The 24,060-nt window shown below is 41.2% G+C and overlaps 1 protein-coding gene across 1 annotated transcript; it reads left to right on the forward strand.

The window, feature by feature from the left end:
• Positions 1-7,023: 7,023 nt before the first annotated feature.
• tmem91 (transmembrane protein 91) lies at positions 7,024-22,240 on the forward strand. The gene is made up of 4 exons (XM_044031436.1): positions 7,024-7,506; positions 13,889-15,487; positions 19,484-19,630; positions 21,389-22,240. Exons 2-4 carry the CDS (start codon positions 15,053-15,055, stop codon positions 21,542-21,544), a joined length of 738 nt encoding a protein of 245 aa, XP_043887371.1. The 5' UTR covers positions 7,024-7,506; positions 13,889-15,052; the 3' UTR covers positions 21,545-22,240.
• Positions 22,241-24,060: the final 1,820 nt, after the last annotated feature.

Consider the following 24,060-nt stretch of genomic DNA (forward strand, 5'->3'; position numbering starts at 1 on the left):
TTTAATTGCCCAAAAGCCAAAGACCACCATCCAATCCTCCGTCTTGCTCATCCTCTCTTTTTGGATGTATCTCCTCACCCTCCTTCTGTGACATATTGTTGACAGGTAAAGACAAAGAAAATGGTCCTATAAACAAATCACAGTATGTCACTTGGATTCAACATCTAGTATGATCAATCAACAAAATCCATGATTGTTTCACAAGATGAGTGAATCTCAAGAAAAGTAAATGTCCTCTGTTGTCATGGAGACACAGCCGTGTGTGTATGCGTGTGTGCGTGCATGTTGAATATGCCCTGGTATGGGTATTTTCTTACTGTCTGATCTGATTAGCGGCTGCTCCACTGGCCTTGTACATTTATAACAAGATGTCGTTTCGGTTCACCGTCAGGTTAATGAATAAAAGAAGGAAGTTGATGCATCTGGGGCAGAATATATTACACGACACCAAACAATATGAGGAGGACAGAGAGAGGGAGGACAGCAGACAGTGGAGATTGGGGGATTGTGTAATATCATGATGTCGTGAGGTGACCTCAGTTAAATAGTGTCGTCTCTGTTTACCACTGTCCACATGCCTGGAATATAAATGCATTTCTCATAAATGCATTTTAAAAGAAAAACGTAGCTAAGGCTCCGAAATGATCAGGAAATGAAAGCTTTTGACAAAATCGATTCATGACCGCCCTCCGTCCGCGTCAGCATTGGGTCACTTGTTATCCCGTTATCGTGAAAGTCCCAAATTTCATGAAGTTTAAACTGATTATGACTCGGAAAACAGGCATGTGTGGTCACGTTAACACCACAACAGAAAGCCTGTTTTGTAATTGTACAGAGTGGTGCTGCAGAGGCGAGTGTAAACATTAAAATTATTTATAAAAAAAAGATCAATCCACATATTTAGCAGCCTGATGACCCATGAATAAAAACTGTCCTCGAGTCCATTAGTCTGAGTCTTTATGCTCCTGTGTCTCCTGCCAGAGGGCAGGATGGAGAACAGTTTGTGACCTGAGATGGAGTCATTGATAATTTCCCTGGCTCTGTAGAGGCAACAGGAGCTGAGATCTCCTCCAGTCGAGGCAGAGGACGATGGGTTTTCTCTGCCATTTTTATTACCCTCTGCAGTACTTTCCTATTGGCCGCTGCACTGCAACACTGAGATGCAGTACGCCAGACCCTCAATGGTTGCATCGTAAAAAAAGGACACCAGCAGCTTTGTCCTTCACTCTGTGCTCCTGTAGGAGCCTCAGGAAGTGCAGTCGCTGCTGGGCGTCTTTCGCCAACGCCGAGGTGTTCGCTGTCCAACTGGGGTCCTCAGAGATGTGCACCCCAGGCCCTTAAAGTTGGAGACCCACTCCACCCTGTGCGTGATCAGTTCTTTTGTTTTGCATCTGTTGAGTGACAGATTGTTGGCAGAGCATCATCCAGACAATATCCCAGGGAGTCAATAACTGTCGTGAGTTTCATTGTGAGACTACATTTTTATCATTTATACCGTTGGCTACATACATCAAGATGGAGGTAATGAATTTGTGAATGACAATGCCCCTTACAGAAAAGTTCATGGGACTGCAATGTTTGTGTGCTTGTGTGGAAGAAAGAAAAAGAATTCTTGTACTCAAGTTTATAGATGTTACAGTTTTCCCTCCTTCAGCCTTTGGGTTAGGGTTATATCTCATGAGGATGGAGAGGTATGAAACTGACTGTCTTTTCCAAAGAGACCGACAACAGATAAATAATCCTCTGGATGCTCAGTTCTGTTTCATTGGGATTGAGCCACTGAATGAATCGCACTTAGTCAAGCCAAAGGTGGCGTGGTGTGTCGTCAATAAAATGGACAGGACTGTTACTCTTTGGGTGGTCATTTTCCTGAGCTCTCTTCAAATCTGTCTCGATAGCTCTTTGACCATCCATTAAAGTGAGGGTCGACCTAAAATCCATCTTTTGGGCGTCAAACACTCGTTGGCGTGTGGTCGTAAAAAGTTTGTAGTTTTGTCCTCAGCGAAGAAAAAAAGTTACAGAGCTGCAGCTGTGGTCAGCGTAAATTAGGCGCCAGTTACAATCGATTTTCCAGCTCCTCGGAAAACTCCAGCAACATTCCAACGCTCAGTTTTTCATGATATATTGCAACGATGTGGACACTTTTCACTCATAGAATCTGCTCACGCCACGAACGTTGTCTCTCAGGTGTTGGGTGGTGAAACCATGACGCCTTAATGTCACATGACACTGGCTGTAGATCTCTCTTTCCGCTCAACTGTGACTTACTTTCTGTCTCCTTAGTGCAGTTAACAAAGTTTCCTACTTACATGAGTCAGAAGTTCTCATCCGTACAAGGAAAAGCCCTCATTTCAAGTATTTTATAGACTAAATCAGCGGTGTAGTATTTTGAATAGACAAAATATACTATTTCTTGTAATGTTTCTATAATGTTTTTGTAGGCTTGCATGCCATTATGTGAAGCACACATAGCATATCTTTGATGCCTACCTGTGTATAACATGTTTGTGTTAATAAATGACCCTGGGTTTGCCAGGACAAGTGATAAACTGCCAGTCCTAAAAAAAGTGGATTAGCATGGATGACCCAACACTGCCATCTTGACATGTCACAAGGTTATCTCCTCTCTGGAACACAAAATTATCTCCCAATTTCCCACGACGTGACAGGAACTCATATTTACCACAATTCCAATAGCATGTGAAGGCAGCATAAATCTTTCTTGTGAAAGAGATTTTCCTCTCAATGCAACTTCTAACTGAAATGGCATCAGTTCTTTTTAGGATGTGGCAGTGACAACCTGAGCATGAGCATTATCCCCAACAGAATTCAAATCTTAGCACTAAACTTAAAAAACCAGTTCGATGAGGACTACTCACATTAATTTAACGTCTTCTGATTTAATTTGTTACAACAAGGATAATCTGTCAATTACTTGTTTAGTCCGTAATATGTCATGAAATTGCAGAAAAATGATGATCCTGTTTTGTCCACAAACCAATTATTCATTGGTCTTGATTTCTTTTTGTTATTTAGAGCAAAGAACCCAGAAAATATTCACAATTAAGTAGCTGAAAAAGCAGAGAGCTTGTTTTCATTATTTAAAACAAAAAAAAACCTTAAAGCGATTCATCGATCTATCAATCAAATAACCGATGCAGCTCGAGAGAGTATATTTTTTCCAGGCATCATTCAAACCACATGTGTCCATGTTACATACCTGCATGTGTAGTGGAGGTGGGGGTGGGAGGGTGCCTAACATGTGACTGTTTGTGTGGGCGTGTTTGTGTCCAATGCTGAGCTCTCTCCATTTTCATTGTCCTTGCACTCACACGCCGAGCCTTTCTTTCCTTGTGTAAGATAAATAATTCAGCCTTTCTAGAGACACAGAGTGGAGTGAGAACATTAATGAGGGCGGCAGCGGATAAAATGGAACAGCCACTGAGTGTCTTTCAGGAAAGGACTGGAGCGCAGGGGCTGCAGCTCCTCCGTGGAGGCGTGCACAAATCGGCCATCGTTAGCTGCGTGCAGAGCAGACTGGAGATTGAGCTGCTGCATTTGCATTTCTGCAAAAGTGCTTGGCACACTCACAGTATCTCTTGTCAGCCCTTCTCTGTAACAAGGATAATAGATTACATCTTGGTCAAATATCCATATGTTCCTCAGGAGGGGAAAAAAACTAATGGTAGTGTAGACTGGAGGATGAAGCATACTGCACTCATCAACATGTATCTGAGGTGTACGAATGAAACGTAATGTTTTAACCTATCCCACGCAGATTTGAACACTTTCTCGCTATAATTATGTTCTAGCACTAAAGTGATTATGTTTCCCCTCCACAGTGATATTGGATTAGCTGTGTTTTCCCTATTGAGCTACTTACCACCTCAGGCTTTTTACTAATGCTACAGCCCCCCCCCATCCTCCATCTTCCCTTACAAGGTTTGCTGAGGAGGCCATCCATGTAAAAGTGCTGCTGCCACTGCTATAATGTCTTACTTGTGCTGGGTTTTTTTATGTGTTTTTGTAATTGAGCTCTGATTGCAGTGAAAATGTTTCTGTCTATTGTCACCTGGAGGTCTTTTCACCTAATTTGTCTCAACCCCAACATCAGCTGATTATTCTCGAATCAGCTTGTAGAAAATAAATGGACAGGTCAGCAAATAAAAGGCTTATTCTCACCCAGTGACACGTCCCTCAACAGAGGAGCACCAGACACAAGTGGTGTAATATGAGACAGATCTTGGTTCGATAACCACTTTTTGGAGATCTGGATGGTCGAGGACGCAGATTTTTTCTCATTTTGACCTTTACAGGGCAAAGTAGCTTCCACAGACATCCAAAATCACATTAGTGTACGTTACAGCGGGATCTTAGAAAGTGTCATCATGAAATGTGATCAATCGGCAGAGACCTGTGACCCTCAAAACACTGCTCTTTCATGTTCTTTTCATTTTATTTGTGTTTTTCTTGTATATTCTTAAAGATATTCATTGAAATATACACACAGACAGACAAGGAACCCTATGTGGTACCTTCAAGGACCCAAGGATTTTCTACATGAAAAAAAGTATTTTTATATCCAAGTATCCAAGCATCAAATCAAAAAGACTAAATATTACTTATTCCAGGAACGTTAAATGTGCTGCATTTACTGTATATTATTTGGTGCTTGATAATAACTCACATTACAGTTTTGTATTTGCAGAGCTTTCACTACACAGGGATCGAACCAGCAGCTCTATCTGCTGAGTCCCAGTTAGACGCTTAGACCAGTAAACCAGCAGGAACCTAATGTTCAAATAACTGAATCTGAAGAAGACTGGTTCAGCCAAACTCTTCATTAAGTGACATTAAACTCAAATAGAAATCCTAAGGTGAACTGCAGCTGTGGCTCGGTTGGTAATGAAAAACAGATTATTAAAACTCTTCCACAGACTGGATCAGTGAACATGTGGTTTAGGCATTGTAAAAAAAAAAAAAAATGAAATTAAAATCTGCAAAGCAAAATTTAGTTGTTGTGTTTTTCCACTGTTTTCTTCAAGGTTGCATTTTCTGTCACACAGAATGTGACTGTATGAGAAAGCTACTCCAGGATCATTTCCAGTAAACACAAAAATAAAATGTGCTACTTGAAATGTGCTGTAAAAGTGTCCAAAATTGTATCTCATTTAACCACATTAGAGGCTGATTCATGTCCTTTTCCAGTCATTGGGGTTCGTCATAATCAGTGTGAGATCAATACAAGTCAGACATGAAAACATCAGCCTCGTACTCTATGCATTATCATTAGTGCCCTTGTTTAACTCCTCCCACAAAATCAATCCTCTTAGCTCATTCCCCCGAACCTTTACTCTGCCTCCTTCAGCTCCTGAGTGAAACAAACAAATGAGGATGGAGATGATGATGGGATGGACACACAGAGAGAGAAAGAGGAGGGAGAGGCAGAGAGAGAGGGAGAAAGAGCAAAGAAATGGGGGGAAAAAGATGGAAAATGGAGTGATGGCTTGTATGTGCTCAGACTGAGGAGGAGGAGTGTATCGATTCCTACATCATGATGGACTGAGAGGCCTCTCGTCGTTCTGAGAGCCTGAGACAAATGGAGCATCAGATCAGGCAGGTTTTCTGCAGCTGTGTGGAGCGACTGCAAAGACCCAAACAACAGAAACACAAAAACAGCCCAGAGGTTAAATCATATCTGGCAGCACAGGGATTCGCGCTAAGACCAGTGCACCTCATTAAATACTCAGCATAAGCCCTCAGGATTTCATTGATTGCTGGTGTCCAGTAATGCTTGAGCTTTATCTCACTGCCTTCCTGCTGAAAAGAGGCTAAATGAGCACAAGCCCAAGGCGGGGACAATTGTTTTTTTTTTGTATCTGGAGTCATTTCTGACTGCAGAGCTTCATGAGAGGTTGGTGTGCAAAAAGACCAAACTAGGTCATAGGGTGAAGCCATAACACACAGTGGAGTCATCCTTGCTGGGGGGCATTTCCCTTTATCTCTCCACTGGAAAACCATAGATTCACACACACACACACACACACACACACACACACCATAAACCGCTTTTGTTAGCAAAGCTTCTGGTTTTTTTTTGGTCGACGTTTTTTTTCGTTTCTGTCTTTGCATTCAGTGGTGTGCACAGACATTTCAAGGGGCAGGGGCTCAAGGAGAAAAAGGGCCACCCCTCATAATTGACTGAAAAAACTAAGTTCTTGTACTTCGTTACATTTGTATTAACCTCAATAAACCATACACATCTTTTAGAAAGTTACTGCATGCAAACGTAATGTTGTCACACAGTAATTACAACCTATTATTGGGCCATCATTGGACATTTTTAATCAAGAATTAAAGCTTTGGGCCATATAAATAAATAAAATATAAAAGTAGAAAACAGAAAATGGCTGTCAAGAGGCTCTAGTCTGTGCACATCCATGGCACTAAGTTACGACAAAAACCTCAGTGTGTAGCTTTTAAATAAAACATGTCTGTTAGTCTCCAATCATTGTCAAATTACTTCTCAAAATGTGGATTAAGCCAATCAGCTTTTTTTTGACATTTTGACATTTTTGCACTGCACACAGGAAGTGATTAATCAGACAGCTGAATGACTGAAGCGCAAAAACGTCAGTCAGATCTGATAGTATTGCTTGACAGGGCCCGTTTTCAGCATGTCTGTTCATGAAGACCAAACAGAGGCAGAATAATTACATCGTCAGCAAATCTTGCACACTGCAGCTTTAACCTCAATCCTAATTCAAAACCCAAACCAAGCCCTGACCTTTTTAATCCTCTTAAAGTAGTAAGAAAAGGCAAAATGCCTTTACTTTGCGTGTTTATTTTTCTCCTTGTAAGGACATTTCCGGCAAACACACTCAGTGAGGAAACAGGCTTTAGGACCCAGAGCTTCAGCTGGAATAATAAGGTAGTAGAGTGAGTGGTGGAGGAGGAGGAGGAGGAGGAGGAGGAGGAGGAGGAGATACAGTCAGCTGTATTTGGAAAGTCAGAGGGAAGCTGAGAGTGAGAGAAGAGAGGTGACAGTGTGAGACACACTGCAGCTGCAATAAGGATTAATGACACTGGAGGAGGAGGCGAGAAGAGGAGAGGCAGGATGTTGTGTAGAGGGTTTTTAAGCAACACTGCTGCTTCACAGGTGTAGATGCAGCATCATCATCATCATCATCCTCCTCCTGCATCCACAGCCGCAGCATCAGCACCACAGCTTTAACAGAGGGATGCTGACAAGTTAGGCTCCCCTGAATGACTGTAGCTCAACCCTCAGCGTGTAGGATGTACACGGAACCTGCATTTGAAATCTAATTACACGCACTTGCTTCACATGCCCACGCCGTGAAAGCGCCGTCAGTGTGTAAGAAAGGGAGAAAAAAGAAAGAAGAAAAAAAAAAGCACTCGCTCCAGTGGACTGTGGATTCCCTCAATTTGTCCTAGAGGGACTCAGGACAACAGGACGGAGAGGAGAGGGGGAGAGGATCTTTAAAGGTGAGACAACACACAAATGCTTATATTAATATTACAAAATATTATCTTTTAAATATTTTCTCTGTACTCTAAGGCAAGGATGTATGTACAGAATGGTTTTCAACATGTATTTAAGAAAACACTGAAGTCTTTATGCTTTGATAATTGGATACATCCATCTATTTATCTATCATCCTCCTTTCGTCCCACTGTATAATGAAAGTTGTTCCGCTTATTAAAATAATAACTCTTTAATATTCAAGTTTCGACTTCCACGTCAGCAGTAATTTGTCTTGAATGATAAATGAACGCTCTGTGTTCACGTGAAACCTTTCAATTACTGATTCACAGGTCTAATGGTGAATTGAAACACAATATCAAATGTGAAATGTAAAAAAAGGAGCTTGATGTCACCTGTAAAAAGCATATGCAGTACAATAAAGGACATACTGCTACGGAGTAGAACCCTATCATCAGCAGCAGCAGCAGCAGAATACCAACACCACCACCCACTCATTCACCCCCATGACAAATGCACTGCTCTGCTCTATTGTTTATCTTTGCACTGTATATTTATTTACTGCTGGCAGCCTCACAGCAATCTCTCCAGAAACCTCCGAACAACCTTAACCTCCTCCTGCATTCCTCAACACACGTCCTATTTTTATCGGCGCGTGTCAACCGTGAACTGTCTAATGATGACGGTGAGAGACCATGTTTGTTTTACATCATCGCTCATCCTGTATAACACCTGAGAGGCTGATTACCTCATTCAGCAGCACACACACACACACACACTTTGGTCCCTTGTGATGACATTGCATTGACTCTAATGCTAATCTTATAAAGCTGGCACAGGCAGAGTCTTAAATGTGACTATTTTTCCCCAGTTTTTTTGTTCATGAAAAAAACATGAAAAGTGAATCTTTGGTGTGTGGAAAAAAAACATGACATTTGTGGACGTCGTCATTTCAACGTTTTGGGGGAAATGAGCTAACAATAAATTTATCTCAACCGAACCCAAGTTCTTCTTAACGTAGTAAAGAAAACCTTTTATTTGTATAAAATAAAGTGACAGTCCTTTTTTTTAAAAAAAAGGGCATTGGCTTATTCAAGGTGTGTGTGAGAACAGATAATTTGCCACGACAACAGAAAAACACACTCTTCAATACAGCTGATGTAAACACGGTTTACACGTCTAGAGGCGTGACACGTAAACCGAGTGTGTTGGCAGCTTTGTCAGCGTTCACACACATTTACACCAGTTTTTTGTTTTTTTTCCCCCACTAATGACACCTTATTATAATTAAAGTAACATAAGAACAATAACAGGCTGGTGTTTTTCTGGTTTTCAGGTTTCATCAATGGTGTGAATTTAAGTGACGGCAAAAACGTTTAGCTGTGCAATTTAGGTTCATAAAATTACATCTTTTTCCATCCTTCTAAACATTTCCGTTTTATCTTGTGAATCGGAATTGTCATCATTGTGGTTGTATGTTTATACCACCAACTATGATGGTATGACGCAAACAATAAAAAAATAAAAACACTAAACAGAACATTAAATAAAATGAAGACAACCTGATAATAAAAATTTCAAATAAATAATCTGTGTGTGTTTTAGACATGAGATAAAGTGGGCTTGATGCTTAGCAACGTGAGTCGTGTGGCAACATGCTGGCTTTTTATTACAAATGTCATGTTTTTCATATATACGCACAGCAGCTAATTATATATACACACTATATAAAAATGTATTCTAGAAATGAATATGCATTTGAAATTAGGTGTATTTTTAGCATTTTTTAATAATCAGCATCAGCCGTTTATTATTTATTTCCATAGGTTGACACCTTTGTTTCCAGAAGGTAAATAAACACTGCTCAGTGCAGTGAAACTTTCATTTTTCATCATAATATATTTGACAAAACGCATGATGATGATGAGTATTGTGTGATAAAATGCTTGTATCGTGTGTTTTTATTGAAGTCTTAGGACATATTGTTGTCATTTTGTCTGTACAAAGGGTCTCTGTGTACAGGGTACAGTGTGTTATTGGGAATCTCCAATTGTTACCTTACATTGTCAGTGTTTTGACACAGTGGCATATACAATTAGTGCACTTCCACACACACACAAACCCTGGAGGATAAAATAAACTGAGTGGCAGCAGCTGCAGATCACACACACAATACTGTGTTAGTGAGGTATACAGTATACACTTCCTGTACAGTGTGTCCCATAATGCTCACAGATGCACGTAAAATCACACTGGATGTATAACATATAAAACACACGCTGCAGTGAGATGCTGCAGCCGTTTGAAACACATCACAGATGGGTAACGTGTCGCTCCTCAGGCCTCGTTGCACTCGAGCACCAGCTGTGCAAAGAGTGTGTTTTTCTATAGATGAGTGGGTGACGCGTGTGTGTGTAGGGTCGATGAAAAGTGAATGATGCGCAAAGCTGCAGAGATTCTATGTGCACGTGTGGCTTCAGTGAGGGAATGAATTGACTGAATGTGTGTCTTCTTGTGTTTTGTTAGCTTTTGTTTGGCATAAACACTGATCTTGTCAGAACCAGACAAAAAAACAATCCGGTCAAACCTCATTTTCTGAGGAACTGGTTGAGTTTAGGAGGATATAGGGAGGTTGTAGGTTTTAGCATTAACTGGTTATGGTTAAGGTTACATTTAACGCTTTGTTCAGGCTGTTCAAATGAATGGAAGTCAATGTAGTGTCTTAAGAATAGCTTTGTGTAACGTGGTATTCCTTATGTTGTGGGGACCTAAATCGTGTTACACAGCCACATATATGGGGACAGAAATCAAGGTTAAGGTTAGGGTCAGGGTTAGGATTAGGCCAGTAGTAATTATGGTTATGGTGAGAGTAAGTCTCCAGGAAATGAATTTAAGTCGATTTAACGTCCTCTGAAGTCATGGAAACCAGTGTGTGCATGTGTGTTTACCTGGTATTCCTTATGTTGTGGGGACCTGTTTACACAGTAGCATTATGGGGACTTGCCTTTCTTTTAGGGGACAAAAATCAAGTCCCCATAGACACGTGAGGGTTAGGTTGTAATGTAAATAAATGCAATGTCCACTGAAGTCATGGAAACCAGTGTCTGTGTGTGAGTGCTTGTGTGTGTTGGGTCAATGCAGGGCATATCGTGGAATGATTAATGAGCTCCTGCTGTCGCACACACATTCAGCACAGAGGGGTTTTAAGTAAACCCAGTGTCTGGCACGGCTGAGGTTCATTTGTTATCACGTAGTGGTTCTGTTGAAATCATCTGTCCTTTGCTGTCTAACGTGGAAAAACGCGGCTACACGCCGGAATTATCCCATCCAGTTATTATCAAGCCGAGCAGAGGAGCAGCACTGAAAATGGCAAATTAGCCTCCGCTTCATTTCTCCTGCAGTGAGCACTGCACTCCACCACAGTGAATGCGTTTCCATAGGAACATGGTGTTACTTTGAGCTCCACGAGCTGTGCGACGCTCACTATGTCGCCTTTTCTGTTGCAGTTTTACCCCCTTCAAGAAAGTGATTGAGAGGGAGGGAAAGTGTGAGAAAAGCCATTTAAAATGACACTTGAGTATCCACATTTTTTGTTTGGCATATCTCACATATATCTCAAAGACTGCTCTGCTCTTATCAGCCTGATATCTCTGCTCTTCATCGTGTGTTTTCATTCGAACCTGCAGGCTTCCACAGCTCCAGTATTCCACTGCCAGCATTTCCCTTTTCTACAAGTGCTTTCACTGTATCTGCATCTCCTCGATCCGTATCAGCTGAAGTATTGCAGCAATTACTTCCAGCTCTGTTTGTATGCGTGTGTGTGTGTGTGTGTGTGTGTGTGTGTGTGCACTGTGAGATAGAGAATCAGTTTGTGTGTGCAAAAAAGACTGCAGAGTCACTGGAAATCAGTTCAGAGTCAGCAGCAGCAACAGGGTTCAGGGCAACATTTCACATTTGTGTCATGCAGCAAGTGCAAGACAAGTTTTCAGTTTTGCACACTGGCTTTTCCTGACAGTGTTGGCTGGATTATGGAGGAGAGGAATGGAGTCGGATCATAAGCAACAATAATAAAAAAAAAAAAGGAGGGATGGAAGCAATGAAGGGAGCTGAGATTTGTTGTGAGCTTTTGTATGAGCACTAGAATAAAGAAGAGGCAGAGAGGGAGAAAGGGACGAGGAGCTCTTGTAAAAGTGTCAGTGGTGATTTGCGGTGGCGTCCTTGCAACATTCCCTGTACCTGACTGGATGTTTTATGAGCGTTGCAGAATCAGAAAAAGAGGCAGGCTTATAATACAGCTGACAGAAGTCTTTTTATGGTGGATGGGCAGAGGTGGGGCTGTGGAGGTGGTGTTGGGGAGTGTAATAAAGCTGAGTGCACCTCTCCTGGAATGAAGCTGCAGTGATTAGGAGGAGGGGGGGGACAGAGGAGAGAGAGAGGCTGGTGCCACAAAAATGTGTGCGTCCACATGCGCGTTTGCTCCGAGCTGTTGAACGATCACTCGGCTTGTTCAGCGCGAGAGGTACGAGCCCTCCATGAAAGAGAAGACGAGGGGGTCTCAGCTCCACTCCAGCCAATTATTCCAGCTTTCTTTTTTATATTTTATTTTTTTTATTTTTTCTCTCCCTCCCTCCCTCCCTCCCTGTGCTCTGAAGCATGTAACAAGTCACTGGATTGATCTCGAGCCTGTGAAGCACTCAGCCATGCAGAATGAATGCTTACTGATGAGATATTATGTAGTATGGGTTGAAGTGACTCCTTCTCATTCCAAGCAGGATTGAAAAGCCCCTTAAAGCACAACACAGGATTTATTTTTTCTTTTCCTCACTTGTCAGCTCACAGCAGATTTCTCCTCCACCTCTCAGTTGAGGTCTAATTTTAAAATGTTCTTATAGTCCACAAAGTCATTGGTATGTGAGGTGAGTCACACTAGGTGTGTTCTGTATATGTCAACTCACTGTCACAGCTTTTCAGTTTATTCCCACGGGCGTTAAGTTACGTTCATTTAATTTAACTTAACATAGCTAAAATTCCCGAGTGTGGAACTGATCCTGTTTATATGAAACTGATTAAACATGAACAGATACTGGGAGGAAATGGAATACATGTGATAGAAAGATAGATTGGGATGAATTTGATAATTGTTATTGTTTTGATGCCAAGGCCTATCATGCAAATGTATCAGTAATAAGCTGAAAGTTCTGATTCAAAATTTGACATTGATGAGCAGTGACGAAAGATTTACTAAGAAGATAAAAACAACAATGTTGTCTTCCCGTTTCTGCTTTTCAGAACTACTTTTAGTCAGATTTTAAAATTTTGTTAAAAAATGGTCTTGTCAGCACAGGAAATATTGTATGTCCTAAGCTCATTCATTCATAAACTTTATGTAAAAATAGACAATTGCAAACTAAATTTCAATTTTGAAACCTCAAGGTTCCAGTTTAACTGGTGCCATGGCACTTTTAAACACAGGGGGTCCCCACAGAGGTCACCTGTAAGCAGGTACCATGGTTTGCCATCCATTTTCCTTTAAATGGGATCATAATTTACATCGTGTTCTGAAGACCTGAAACCTGATTGAGTCCATTAACTCCTCAGGACGTCATAAATCATGTGAGAACGGGCTCCTCTTCCCACGGACCTCCATTCAAACGATGTTATTTTTGCAGCTAGTGGAGTCGCCCAAGTGATGCATGTATATGTGCATGAAGAAAAATAAAACCTCTGTCTGACAAAGAGTTTTGAAAGCAGCAAAAAGCAGTCAGCAATGGGCAGCTTTCACTCTCTCCGTTTGTTCTTTTCCGGCAACAGAACTGCAGTTAATACGTCGTCTGCTTCTACTTCCGGGTCAAAGGCCAGGGAGGAAATTTAGGTGCAGAACACCAATCTGATTAAGTGTATATATGCGTAATAGGGCTATGAATCCAGGTATGTTAGTCCGACTAAGACTATCTGAGTTGTTTACATGACATTCAGAAAACCAAATGATTGTCTTAGTCTGACTAAAATGGGACTTTTAACATACATGCAAATGCACTGACTGAGTGCAAAGACTTAAAGAGGCTTAAAGGTCTAGTGGGAAAGAATGTGTGACATCTAATAGTGAGACTCCTTCCTTTCCAAAGTGTGACAAGAAACTATGGTGGCCCGTGCATACTAGAAAGGATTTCATGATAAAACATGAAAACACAGCCTCCAGCAGTTTTGTCCATTTGGTCTTTGCCTAAAATACATATAAAAGCTGTATACTTTATTTTAAGGTGACTACACACCTAAACAAACATACATATGAGTAGTTTATTCAATACCGGTCAGTGAATGTTACACACTGGACATTGAAGTGTAAAAATCATTGTGTGACCTTGTTCTTCTTTTTATCAATAGACTTCATCGTCCTCCTCGGAGAAGTGTGTCGTGAGCCGCCCGGCTGCTCCTCTGTCCTGAATGAAACCCTCTTAAGGCGGACGGGAAGCATTAAAATTACATGTCCCCAAGGAGCTCTGCTGTGGCAGGCGGCAAACCCACAGCCATAAATCAAGAGCAGAGAGCTTTGATTTCTTCATTATCGGCTCCTGCAGCAACAACAATGTCCGCTGACCTGCCCATCTGCACCGTGGGATTCTATTTCTGGAGCCTCATTGCTTTTACAGATTAACTGCCCTCAAATATGGCCCCAATCCTGTCAGTGTGCCACTAGTTTGACTGCTGCCCGAGGTTGTGCATATTCAAGCTTCATAACACCCCACTGAGCATCCGTCCCGTCATCCAAAAGCCCTGATGCCTTTGGTCTGTTTTCGAAAACACAGTCATTGCAACTTTTGTTCCGACTCATGATAAGGAACAAAAAAAAGTACATGACAAAACATACTAAAAGTCTTATTTTGTTAAATAACTTCTCAACTCATGTGTGATTGCTTATTTCCTTTCAAATCTGTTGACAGGAGAGATTGACATCCCGAGCTTTCACACTTTATGACACTTATTCATATTTTATTGCAGTGGACGTTTTTTGTTTTTTTGTTTGATCCTGAGGGCAGTTACAGTGAAATCCTTTTGCCCAGTGTTTTCATTTTCCTTACTGGGGCTAATCAGGGACCTCTATCATCTCAATTGGCATTTTCATATAATATGAGAGAGGAAGTAACTGGTATTAGCATATTCATGAACACTAACGCATTCAATCATGTAAAATTGGAGACATGGGGCAAATCATGAGCCACCAAGTCCTGGAACTAATATCTTATTACATGTGAGGAGAAAAAAGGGGAGTCTTTAATTCACCCACACAACTCCAGCACATCATCTCGTGGCACATTAAGGACATTTTCGCTCTCATAAACCTGGCCTGTGTTGCAGGCCTCTGGACAAAGGCCTGTGATAAGTCAAAAATGAAAGAATAGGATTAAGATGGATTATCAGTAGAGAAGCAGCTGCCTCTGCATAAGCCCATCGGACGCTCTTCAGGGAGACAAGCTGCAGACTGATTTGCAGATTACATTTGGTTGTTGATGTGGTGGCCGCTTGTGTGGTTGGAATTAACCGAGAGGGATGGAGAATCAGAATGAGCTGGAGCACCCTCTTCTGGGAGAAAATCCCAATAACAGCCGGGCATCCGCTCCAGGGCTTGGGCCCGGGACTGGACAGGCCCCGGCTCCTCTGTTCAAGGGAATGTTGGTCAAGTGTGAGGAGGACAGAGCCTATCCTCCCTTAGCATGGAGAGGCTACTGTGGACATCCTCCTGAGCTTCAGCAGCAGCAGCTACTGGACCCTTGTTCCTTACCCCGCACACTGGATTCTTTTTACCCACCAGCTCCAATCTGGGGCCACACGGACTCCCTGCTCAGCAAAGATTACCTGGAGACCACCTTTGTGGACATTCGGCCTGGCTCCACGCTGGAGAGGAAGCTGCTGGCCGAGGCACAGGACTTCCACAGCATGTCCTACAGCATGGACGATGAGGATGACCTGCTTCCTGACTCTGACGTAAGACTCCACACTGACATTGTTCAACCTCAAACAAAAATTGCCAAGATTACCTGAGTACATTAACTTTAGACAGAAGTGGACAAAGTCTTCTGGTTTGAAATGAAGCCTAGGAAGTCGAATACAAGTTAGCCACTAGGGGGCGACTCCACTCATTGTAAAAAAAAGAACATTGTGTCCAACAGTGCCTATCCAAAGCCTATTGCAGTCTCTACTTCTTGATTGATTTATAGTGTCAGTAAATCATTTTCTGAGGAGTTAATGGTCTAAACCATTAGTTTTCAATAATGTATAATAAGTATGGCACACTTAAGTGGTCATGTTGTCAAATCATGAATCTTGAGGCTTCAAAATGAGAGTTTTCCAAACCACAGACTTCCCCCACTGTTATATACCGTCTACGGCTAAATTAGAGGAATGGTTTTCTTTTAAAAATAATTGGAAGCAATTTTGATTTGACTCGTTTCATCATCAATGTCCTCACAGCTGATCTGAACACATCTCAGCAACGTCCTTTGTCGTGGCGGAGTTCGACCGCCTCATTCTCAGAGCAGATTCTGTAAATGAGAGAGAAACTTAAAAATAGACCTACGAGCGGTGCATTTCAGGGGTAGGCAGCAAATTGAACGCTTACTGTCAAAAAGCCAGATTACATAAAGCTCATCTCCTGCTGCCGCGCAGGTAATGACACCACAGTAGCGATGCAGAGGATGCAGAGGATGCCAGGTCTATTTCATAGATCAGCGAGCTAGGCCACCCTGGAGAGAAATGAAAATGAGCTTTTTTTTATAAATAAAAAAAGACAACTTTATGGTGGTCATGTGATGTTTTGGGGGAATCAATGTGAACTTATACATGTAAATGTCACAAATAAGAAGCTGGTAGTAAGTTAAAGTCTCACAGCAAAGTCAAATTAAAGTACAATGATGCCTCACTGTTTTGACTTGGATTAAAAACACAAATCAATCACGCAGGCAAACAGCAGCTTTACACACACACACGGCAGAAACTTTTTCTTCACAAGGGCAAAAGAACAGCACAAACATTATTTTCCCTTTTCTGAAAGCTTGTTGTGTGGCACTAATGCAGAAGGCAAAGGCCTGTGGCAGTGAAACCTTGTCGTGACCTCAAACAGGCACAACACAACCACTTTGTTAAACTGGTGAAGTGGCAAAGGGAATAAGGAAAAGGGTAAAGGTTGTCAAAGATTAAATGCATTGTTAAGAATATAAACTGCCGTGAAACACCAAAGACAAAGACCGGCCATGGTCCAGATTACTCATGAGGATGATTAATAGTAAATGGAGCCATAAATGAAGCAAAAGAGATGTTAATCTCAGTAGTGTTCCTTCCCAAGAGACATCAGAGCAAAATGACTGGGATTACATCGACACAGCATTCTGATAGTAATCAGATTATGACCAAAAATTGGGGGCTAGGCGAACACTTGGTAAATTGCTGTGGGAAAACTTATATGGACATTCTTGTTGAGTCAAAGTAGTATTATTTTCTTTTTGTTAATAAAAATGAGCCAAGTGAAACTTTGAGCTGTGACGTGTTTCCAAATATCACAGACTCCATCACAGATTTTAAACATTTTGAATAGTTTTTGGGGCGAAAAAAAACCAACATATAACACATAAGACCAGTTTAAATGAATTAGAGTCAGAAGTTTTCACACAAAAAATCTAATCCCAGTACTCCTCAGGTAATTTTCAGTAACTGACTTCCACCCATCGCTAATGATGGTGGTTGTAGTTCCTTGTCAGTAGTTTCAACTAAAAACACTCAATTCAGTTAGATTTCCAACTCAGAAAGCTGGGGCAACCTCAAAAAACCCTTATACAGGGGTTCCAAGTTAATGCCAATAATTTAAAATAGCATGCTATTTTTCCCTGTTAATTGTGCCGTCTGTCACTCCCAGTTCAGAGTTTAGGTGTCAATGTAAGACATTGAGTTGAGTTGCGGTAGTTTGTGAAGGAATGGAGTTTTCTAAGTTTAAAAAACAACCAGTTCCCTGCACAATCACCACAAATACCCCCAAAAACATAGAACACAAAAAAGTTTTATCAAGTTCAAGCAGTCAGAACCCCACACTTATTTATTTCTTTCTTTCTTTACTACAGTAACAGCATTTCAGCCTTCTGCCCTTCTTTCAGACCAGAAACACTCTGACGCTGGCACTGATTTATAACCTAGGCCACTCCTACTCGACGCATGTGCTGGCAATCGCAATAATTAACCTCCACCTGTTGTGAGGGAGCAAACGATCAGTTTGGGGTTTTTTTTCAAACAAACATAAAATCACAATATTAAAAAGAAATAATTCTTAGTAGATGTGCAGACAAGGTTACAACATTAGTATGCATGTCATAAATACCTTTCATATGATAGAGAAAGAGGTGGTAACTTGGCAGTTTTAACCACATGGGCTGAACATTGATCATAACCTAAAATGTTTTTATGGTGGATTTGTTGTTGTTTTTTAAACCAGTGACATGTTAAATACATACATATACATGTTAAAATGTCAAATATACCCGCTGATTGTTTTCTCCCTCACAACAGGGGGAGGGTGATTGCTTTGATTGTCAGCACATGTGTGAAGTAGGCGTGACCCACTCTATAAAGCAGAGCCAGTGTCACTGTGTTCCTGCTCTTGAAAGAGTGGCCATCCCTTTAGTTTAGAACTTGTGCAAATGGGGGAAAAGAAATGTGTTTGATTGTTTCTGTGTTTAGCCTCTTTTTTTTTCTCTTCTTCTCAGTGATCAGCTCCTTAAATGCAACATAATTGTGTTCTACTTTTTTTGTACAAATAGACATGAACACATGGGCAGCTGACATTTATGAGAAGACTTTTGGTTTTGAGAAGGTCAGCCTTGTGCCGCTCTGATCACCAACTCAAATCATTGAGCAATTAGTTTTATTATCTCTGAGAAGTGATACATCAGGGTTGAGAGCAACAGATTAAAAATTTCCTTTGTGCCAGGTGGCAGGGTTTTTTTTTGTTTGTTTACTGCCGTCCACTGCAAACCAAATTTCCACCTGGAGAAACAAAAACCTCTGAATCTTAATCTAGAGTTTTCACAGCAGTAGATGTGAGTCATAAAGAATATGAACGGAAGCTTGTGTAAACATAATCTGAACAATGTCGTATTAGATTACTGATGAGACAGACACTATCTGTGCTGCTTTTTGCTTCGTGTTGCCATGGGAACTGCTTTATGCTCCAGGCATATTATGAGATCATGTTCCAGAATTATCCAATGGCATCAAATTAAACTTAATTTAATTGTAGATTAGCACTGGTATTTAAAGCTCAAATGTTACAGGAGTGTCTTTGTTGGACAATGCACAATCATTTCACATACACTTTTAAAAAGAAGCAGTGAGGTGGAAGGGAGAAGCAGCATCACACTGAATATGCAACGGTTTCACATTGTTGCATTAATCATGAATTGATTAATGCAACAGTCAAACTGATTCAACAGTCTGAATCAGCAGTCAACAGAGCTTTCCTACATCCAGGCTAACCCCATTCAGTCACACTGTCTTAATGAGAGTTTCATTTGTTGTGGAATCTAAACCTTTCAAACAGTGTGGGCCAAAGCCCTCTGGTGGACAATGCAGCTACTGCAGATGGACAATTTGAGGTCATTAAAAATAATAGTTTTTGGGTTTGTTTTTTTTTTAGTTTATAATCAAGCTCAGAATATTTAAGCTACATTTTTAATTGACAAGCAAAGACATTGGATTTAAATTACATGCTAAAAGGAAACCGTTCACGAAGTGTTTTGTCATAAGTTTGAAAGGCTATAAAAAGGAAATTTGCTTTTTCTCCCACTTTTTTCATCCCCTGTGAACATAGACATTTCAAAGACAAACTTCACATGGGCAAACACAAGCAGACTCACGAGTGTGAACAGACACTGCGAGCAATGTGTGATTGCGTTTGCCAGACACTCTGACCTGATCTCAACTCTGTTTAAATCCCAGGACTCGTCCATTGATGACTTCAGTGATACAGACAGTGAGAGCAACTTCCCTCTGATGATCCCTCAGGACTATCTGGGTCTGGCCTTTTTCTCCATGCTCTGCTGCTTCTGGCCCCTGGGCATCGCTGCTTTCTACCTTTCACAGAAGGTACACATGCGGGCACACGACTAAAAATAGCCCCAGTGTTGTGCAAGGGTACATGTTATGAAGCTGTTGTATGATTATAACATGAGATCTTTAACAGGACAGAGCTGAACAATCCACAGTAGAAACACAAGATCTTTTTAAATGGTGTGTGTATGATGTTTTGTGGCATGATTCAGATCAATTTGTTTATTTCCACTAAGGAGGACGTGTTTTTATCCACATTTGTCAGCTGTGGGCAACAAAACTTGAAAGTTTTCTAGGTCTTGGCCAAAGGATCCATTTGATTCTGATCTTGATCTATCTAGATTCAGGACAAGTAATTGTTAACCATGTGAGATGGAGTTGTAAAATTGACATTGTGGAAAACTGGGCAAACTTTCCTTAAATATTTCTCATATTCAGTCTCTAATATTTCATTTTATAAACCTGCCAATATCAGTGCCATGACGCAAAAACATTCACAACCATTTGCCAACATTTGTTCCCAGAATTCCCAACGGATGCCAAATACAAGGCATTCATTCTGAGGTTATGAAAACCTTTCTACTGTATTTTAAAGCAAGGACACACTTGTGCAAACATACTTATTAGTTGTACGTTTCATTTTTGCCAATAAATCAGAATCACCTTTATGACATTACATTATTGTATTATTGTCATTATACAGTGTACAACGAGATTAAAGGACAGTTCTAGTAGTGCAAGTGAAGAGACAAGAGTAAAAGAAGAAAGAACGAAACAGTGCACCAACACCTTCGACAAAATTAGAAGGATATGTAAAAAAAAAAAAATTATAATAATAAAGTATTTACAGTGGGAGCCAGTAAGGGAAATATGCAGTATATGATACAGTACATTGTACAGCAGAGTGGATGTATGTGGGGTGTGTATATTGCATGGGTACGAGGTGTTAGAATATTGCACAGATTGGAAGAGTTACTTAGTGTTAAGCACTCTTATTGCACTTGGATAAAAGGTGTTTGCAAACCTAGAGATACGGGCTTGCATGGACCTGTACCTCTTTCCTGAGGGCAACAGTGAGAACAGGCTGTAGAAGTATGATGCAACAAAACGAACTATCAGTCCATATCAAAACAGACCTATTTTGAAACGCTGTGAAGACCAACAGTTGAACAGTAGTTTTTTACTCGACCAGCTCCCTGCTGATCACAATATATTTACTCATTAGCCCCCCAGGTCATTTGACATTTAGAGCCCTGGCCTAAACCAAATCATCACTCACTGTTAGTTCTGGCAGTGTGGAAAAAAAAAATAGAACACCTATGTCACCAGAGGCCTATAGTTTCACACGGCATCATTCCAGTAGTGCTGGGGGGGGAATCCTATAAAAGCAAAGCTACAAAGCTAACTGGCAGCAAAATGCAAAGGCCTTCTGATCAGATCAATAGCCTTCGTTAAGGTTTAATTAGAGTCATAACAAGGAGCCCGAAGGTGATAGATTTCCAATACTGTTGAGTGCTACTGAAAACAGAGGTCAGAGTCAAAGACATAGACGGGAGGGAGCGAGCAGGGACGGAGGGGGAAAGTGATGAATGAGGCACAAACGTCGGGTGTAATTCAGAGATGGAGCGTAATATGGGTTTAGCTTGTGATTGGAATGAGTGGAAGAGGAAAGTGTATAGGCCATGGAGGACACTGACAAATGATGACAAATGCTGCGTCCTCTCTCCTCTCCCTCCACCCTCCCATGACTCTAATCCTTATCTCACTCCTCCCTCTCTCTCCCCCATTTCTTAGACCAACAAGGCAGCGGCTCAGGGGGATTTTCACGGGGCCAATGCAGCGTCACGGCAGGCTCTGTGGCTCTCCGTGCTCTCCATTGTGTTTGGAATCATCACGTACATCTGTGCCATCGCTGCACTCATCTCCTACCTGTCTGGAAAACCACCATAAAGGGCACACAAGGATTGCGACTCTCGTGCACATTATCCACACAAGCCAACATGTCACCTGTAAAATAGCCCGTTTTTGTCTCATTAAAAAATCATTAATCCGCAGTGGAGATCACATTCACGTCTAAATGGATCAGGTCACCTTTCAACTCAAAGAGGATGTTCCTTGCACAAGAATGAATCACTGAACATTACGCAGTAAAACTCCATGTAGAAGTTTCAGTCTGTAAGTGTTGTTTATTGTCACCCGAGGTTTTAAAGCTATAGTGCGTTAACTTTTTAAATGCAAACACGTGTCCATTGACGTTCAAGTCACATCTGTAACCATCAAACCGAAGGGTTCACACAATTCTGATCAAGTCAGCTTCACATGATTTCCCAGTGTCGTCGTGTTCAGGCCTTGTGAAGCTCAACAATGGCACTTTTCTACTACACAGTTGTAGCTCGGCACGGTTTGGGTCGTCTTTTCATTCCTATAGTACCACTCAATGTGGGCGGAGTCATCATAGCACGGCTGCACAAACTAGTGACTTGTAAAGCACTTGTTTTCAGTGTACTGAATCAGTTGACTCTGACACTGCTGAATTAAAATACAGCAGAAGGGATTGTGATGTGGCTCACGATCACCAGATTTCGGCAGCGCTGACGCAAAATACACCAGACTCTTCTGTTAAATACTAAGATTTTACAAATGTTGTTGCTAAATGTTGGAGATGAACGCATGTTTTCAGGATTTTTAAGTCTTTCTAGCTGATCTACAGTTCGGCATTTGATTCGTCGCGCTCATGACTCTTCCAGTGACGACACTCTCTGACCAATCAGTGTCCGGCAGTCTGTCGACCTCACATTTTAGTAGCGGCTCAGCTTGCTCGGAACCGCTTGGAGCCGTGCCGTGCTACAACTTTATGGTGGAAAAGCGCCACAACATTCCCTTGCTGCGCACGGAAGTGATTCAGTTTATTTCATAAAGAAACAGATGAAAGCAACAGCAACATTGTGCTAGTAGAGCAAGGCGGCTGCTAAAAGGTTGTGTTGTATTGTCTGAAAAGTTTCTTCTGCTCAACCAACTCCGCCAGTGCCACTACAGTGGTGCTGTATACACACAGATGCTCCCTCAGTCAGGTCTGATTTAGTTTTGCTTGCCAGAGCCTGTTTTCAAATGAAGGATGCAGCATACAAACAACGCTACATTGTTTCTGTTCACCAACACCAAACGGAGGCTAAACAACAAAAAGAAATCACCAAATGTTACGCACTGTAGCTTTAAATGACCTGTTTTTCTGTTATTTTTGTGTTATAGTCGTTATCACATGTTAAGCATAACTGGGGGGGAAAAAACTGCAAATGCAGATGTTAACTTAACACTATAGATGTCATAATACGATGGAGAGGCAGAGGGAGATACTTAACTTCAGCTGCCTGGAAAGTGGAGGGGGATTTACAGTGATGCAGATTCACAGGAAGGTCAGAACAAGGACGGTGCAGTGGCTAAATCCTGACGGACTTTGCTGTTGGAGAGCCTCAGTCAGCACCAGGATGAACGTTGCGGTGTTAGTTTTATAGCTCCTCAGAGCTTTATTTTTAAAACTCATAATGGAATGGATGAAATATTCTGTTCCCTGCTCTGGCCGGAGCGAAGGACCAGCAGTGACACACTGTACATGAATCACCCACATCCTCGTTCACCTGCAGAAGAGACTTTGACTCTGCTTTGTCCATGCCAAGTCGAATAGGAATCTTTTTGTTGAAACACACAAAAATAAATGAAAAGTATATATGTATATTTAGACATTATATATAAAAGAAAAATAACTGAAGGTTTTTAAAATGAAATGCTAAGTCATGGTGTGACTGGCTTCAAATATAAAAATACCCTAATACAGTGCTCTGCATTTAAATTGCTGGTAAAAAGAAATACGAGATAGAAGTTGCAGATCTGCAAGAAAAAGTGCCAAAAATATTGGAGAAACTCTGGAGGAAAATCCTGTTGTAAGCTTTTCCATAAATAGAAATAAATGTGCTGCTCCACAAATATAGCTTCTGCTGTTTTCTCAAAGCCTCCCTTTCCTGGAATCCTCCAGGAACTTGCTTTGTGCAGTACAGTCCTGTTATGTGAAATCATGTAAACAAAGTTTAAGGCGTCATTGGTGAGGGGAAAAAAGGAAATGTTTAGAAAAAGTTAAAGTGTGACTGCTTGGCCCTGCAATGCATGAGTCATTAAAATCTCCGTTTTTGGTCCCGTCGGAATTCTGCATGGTGCGTTTTGTTGCTCTGAGCTTCAATCCCTGAATCACTGAGAGCAGCTTTGACAGAACAAAAAGACGAAAACTCTGAGCTTAAATGTGCCATCAACAAATACATTTTTGAACTATTGTGGCCACATGGTAAATGTAGACATTTTCTATGATGTAGATGTATAGTTTTGTAGAGTCCATAGGAACAATTTAAATCACTGCATTGCTTTTTCTGTTTCCGTGTATCATGACTGTGCTGGTAGATCACTATGACATTGTCCAT

The sequence above is a fragment of the Solea senegalensis genome, linkage group LG8, assembly GCF_019176455.1.
Source record: "Solea senegalensis isolate Sse05_10M linkage group LG8, IFAPA_SoseM_1, whole genome shotgun sequence".
NCBI lineage: Eukaryota > Metazoa > Chordata > Actinopteri > Pleuronectiformes > Soleidae > Solea > Solea senegalensis.

Coding starts and splice junctions, on each gene's coding strand:
- tmem91 (XM_044031436.1), top strand. CDS start 15,053: ATGGAGAATCAGAATGAGCTGGAGCACCCTCTTCTGGGAGAAAATCCC. Junction 15,488..19,483: donor ACCTGCTTCCTGACTCTGAC/GTAAGACTCCAC, acceptor TTTAAATCCCAG/GACTCGTCCATTGATGACTT. Junction 19,631..21,388: donor CTTTCTACCTTTCACAGAAG/GTACACATGCGG, acceptor CCCATTTCTTAG/ACCAACAAGGCAGCGGCTCA.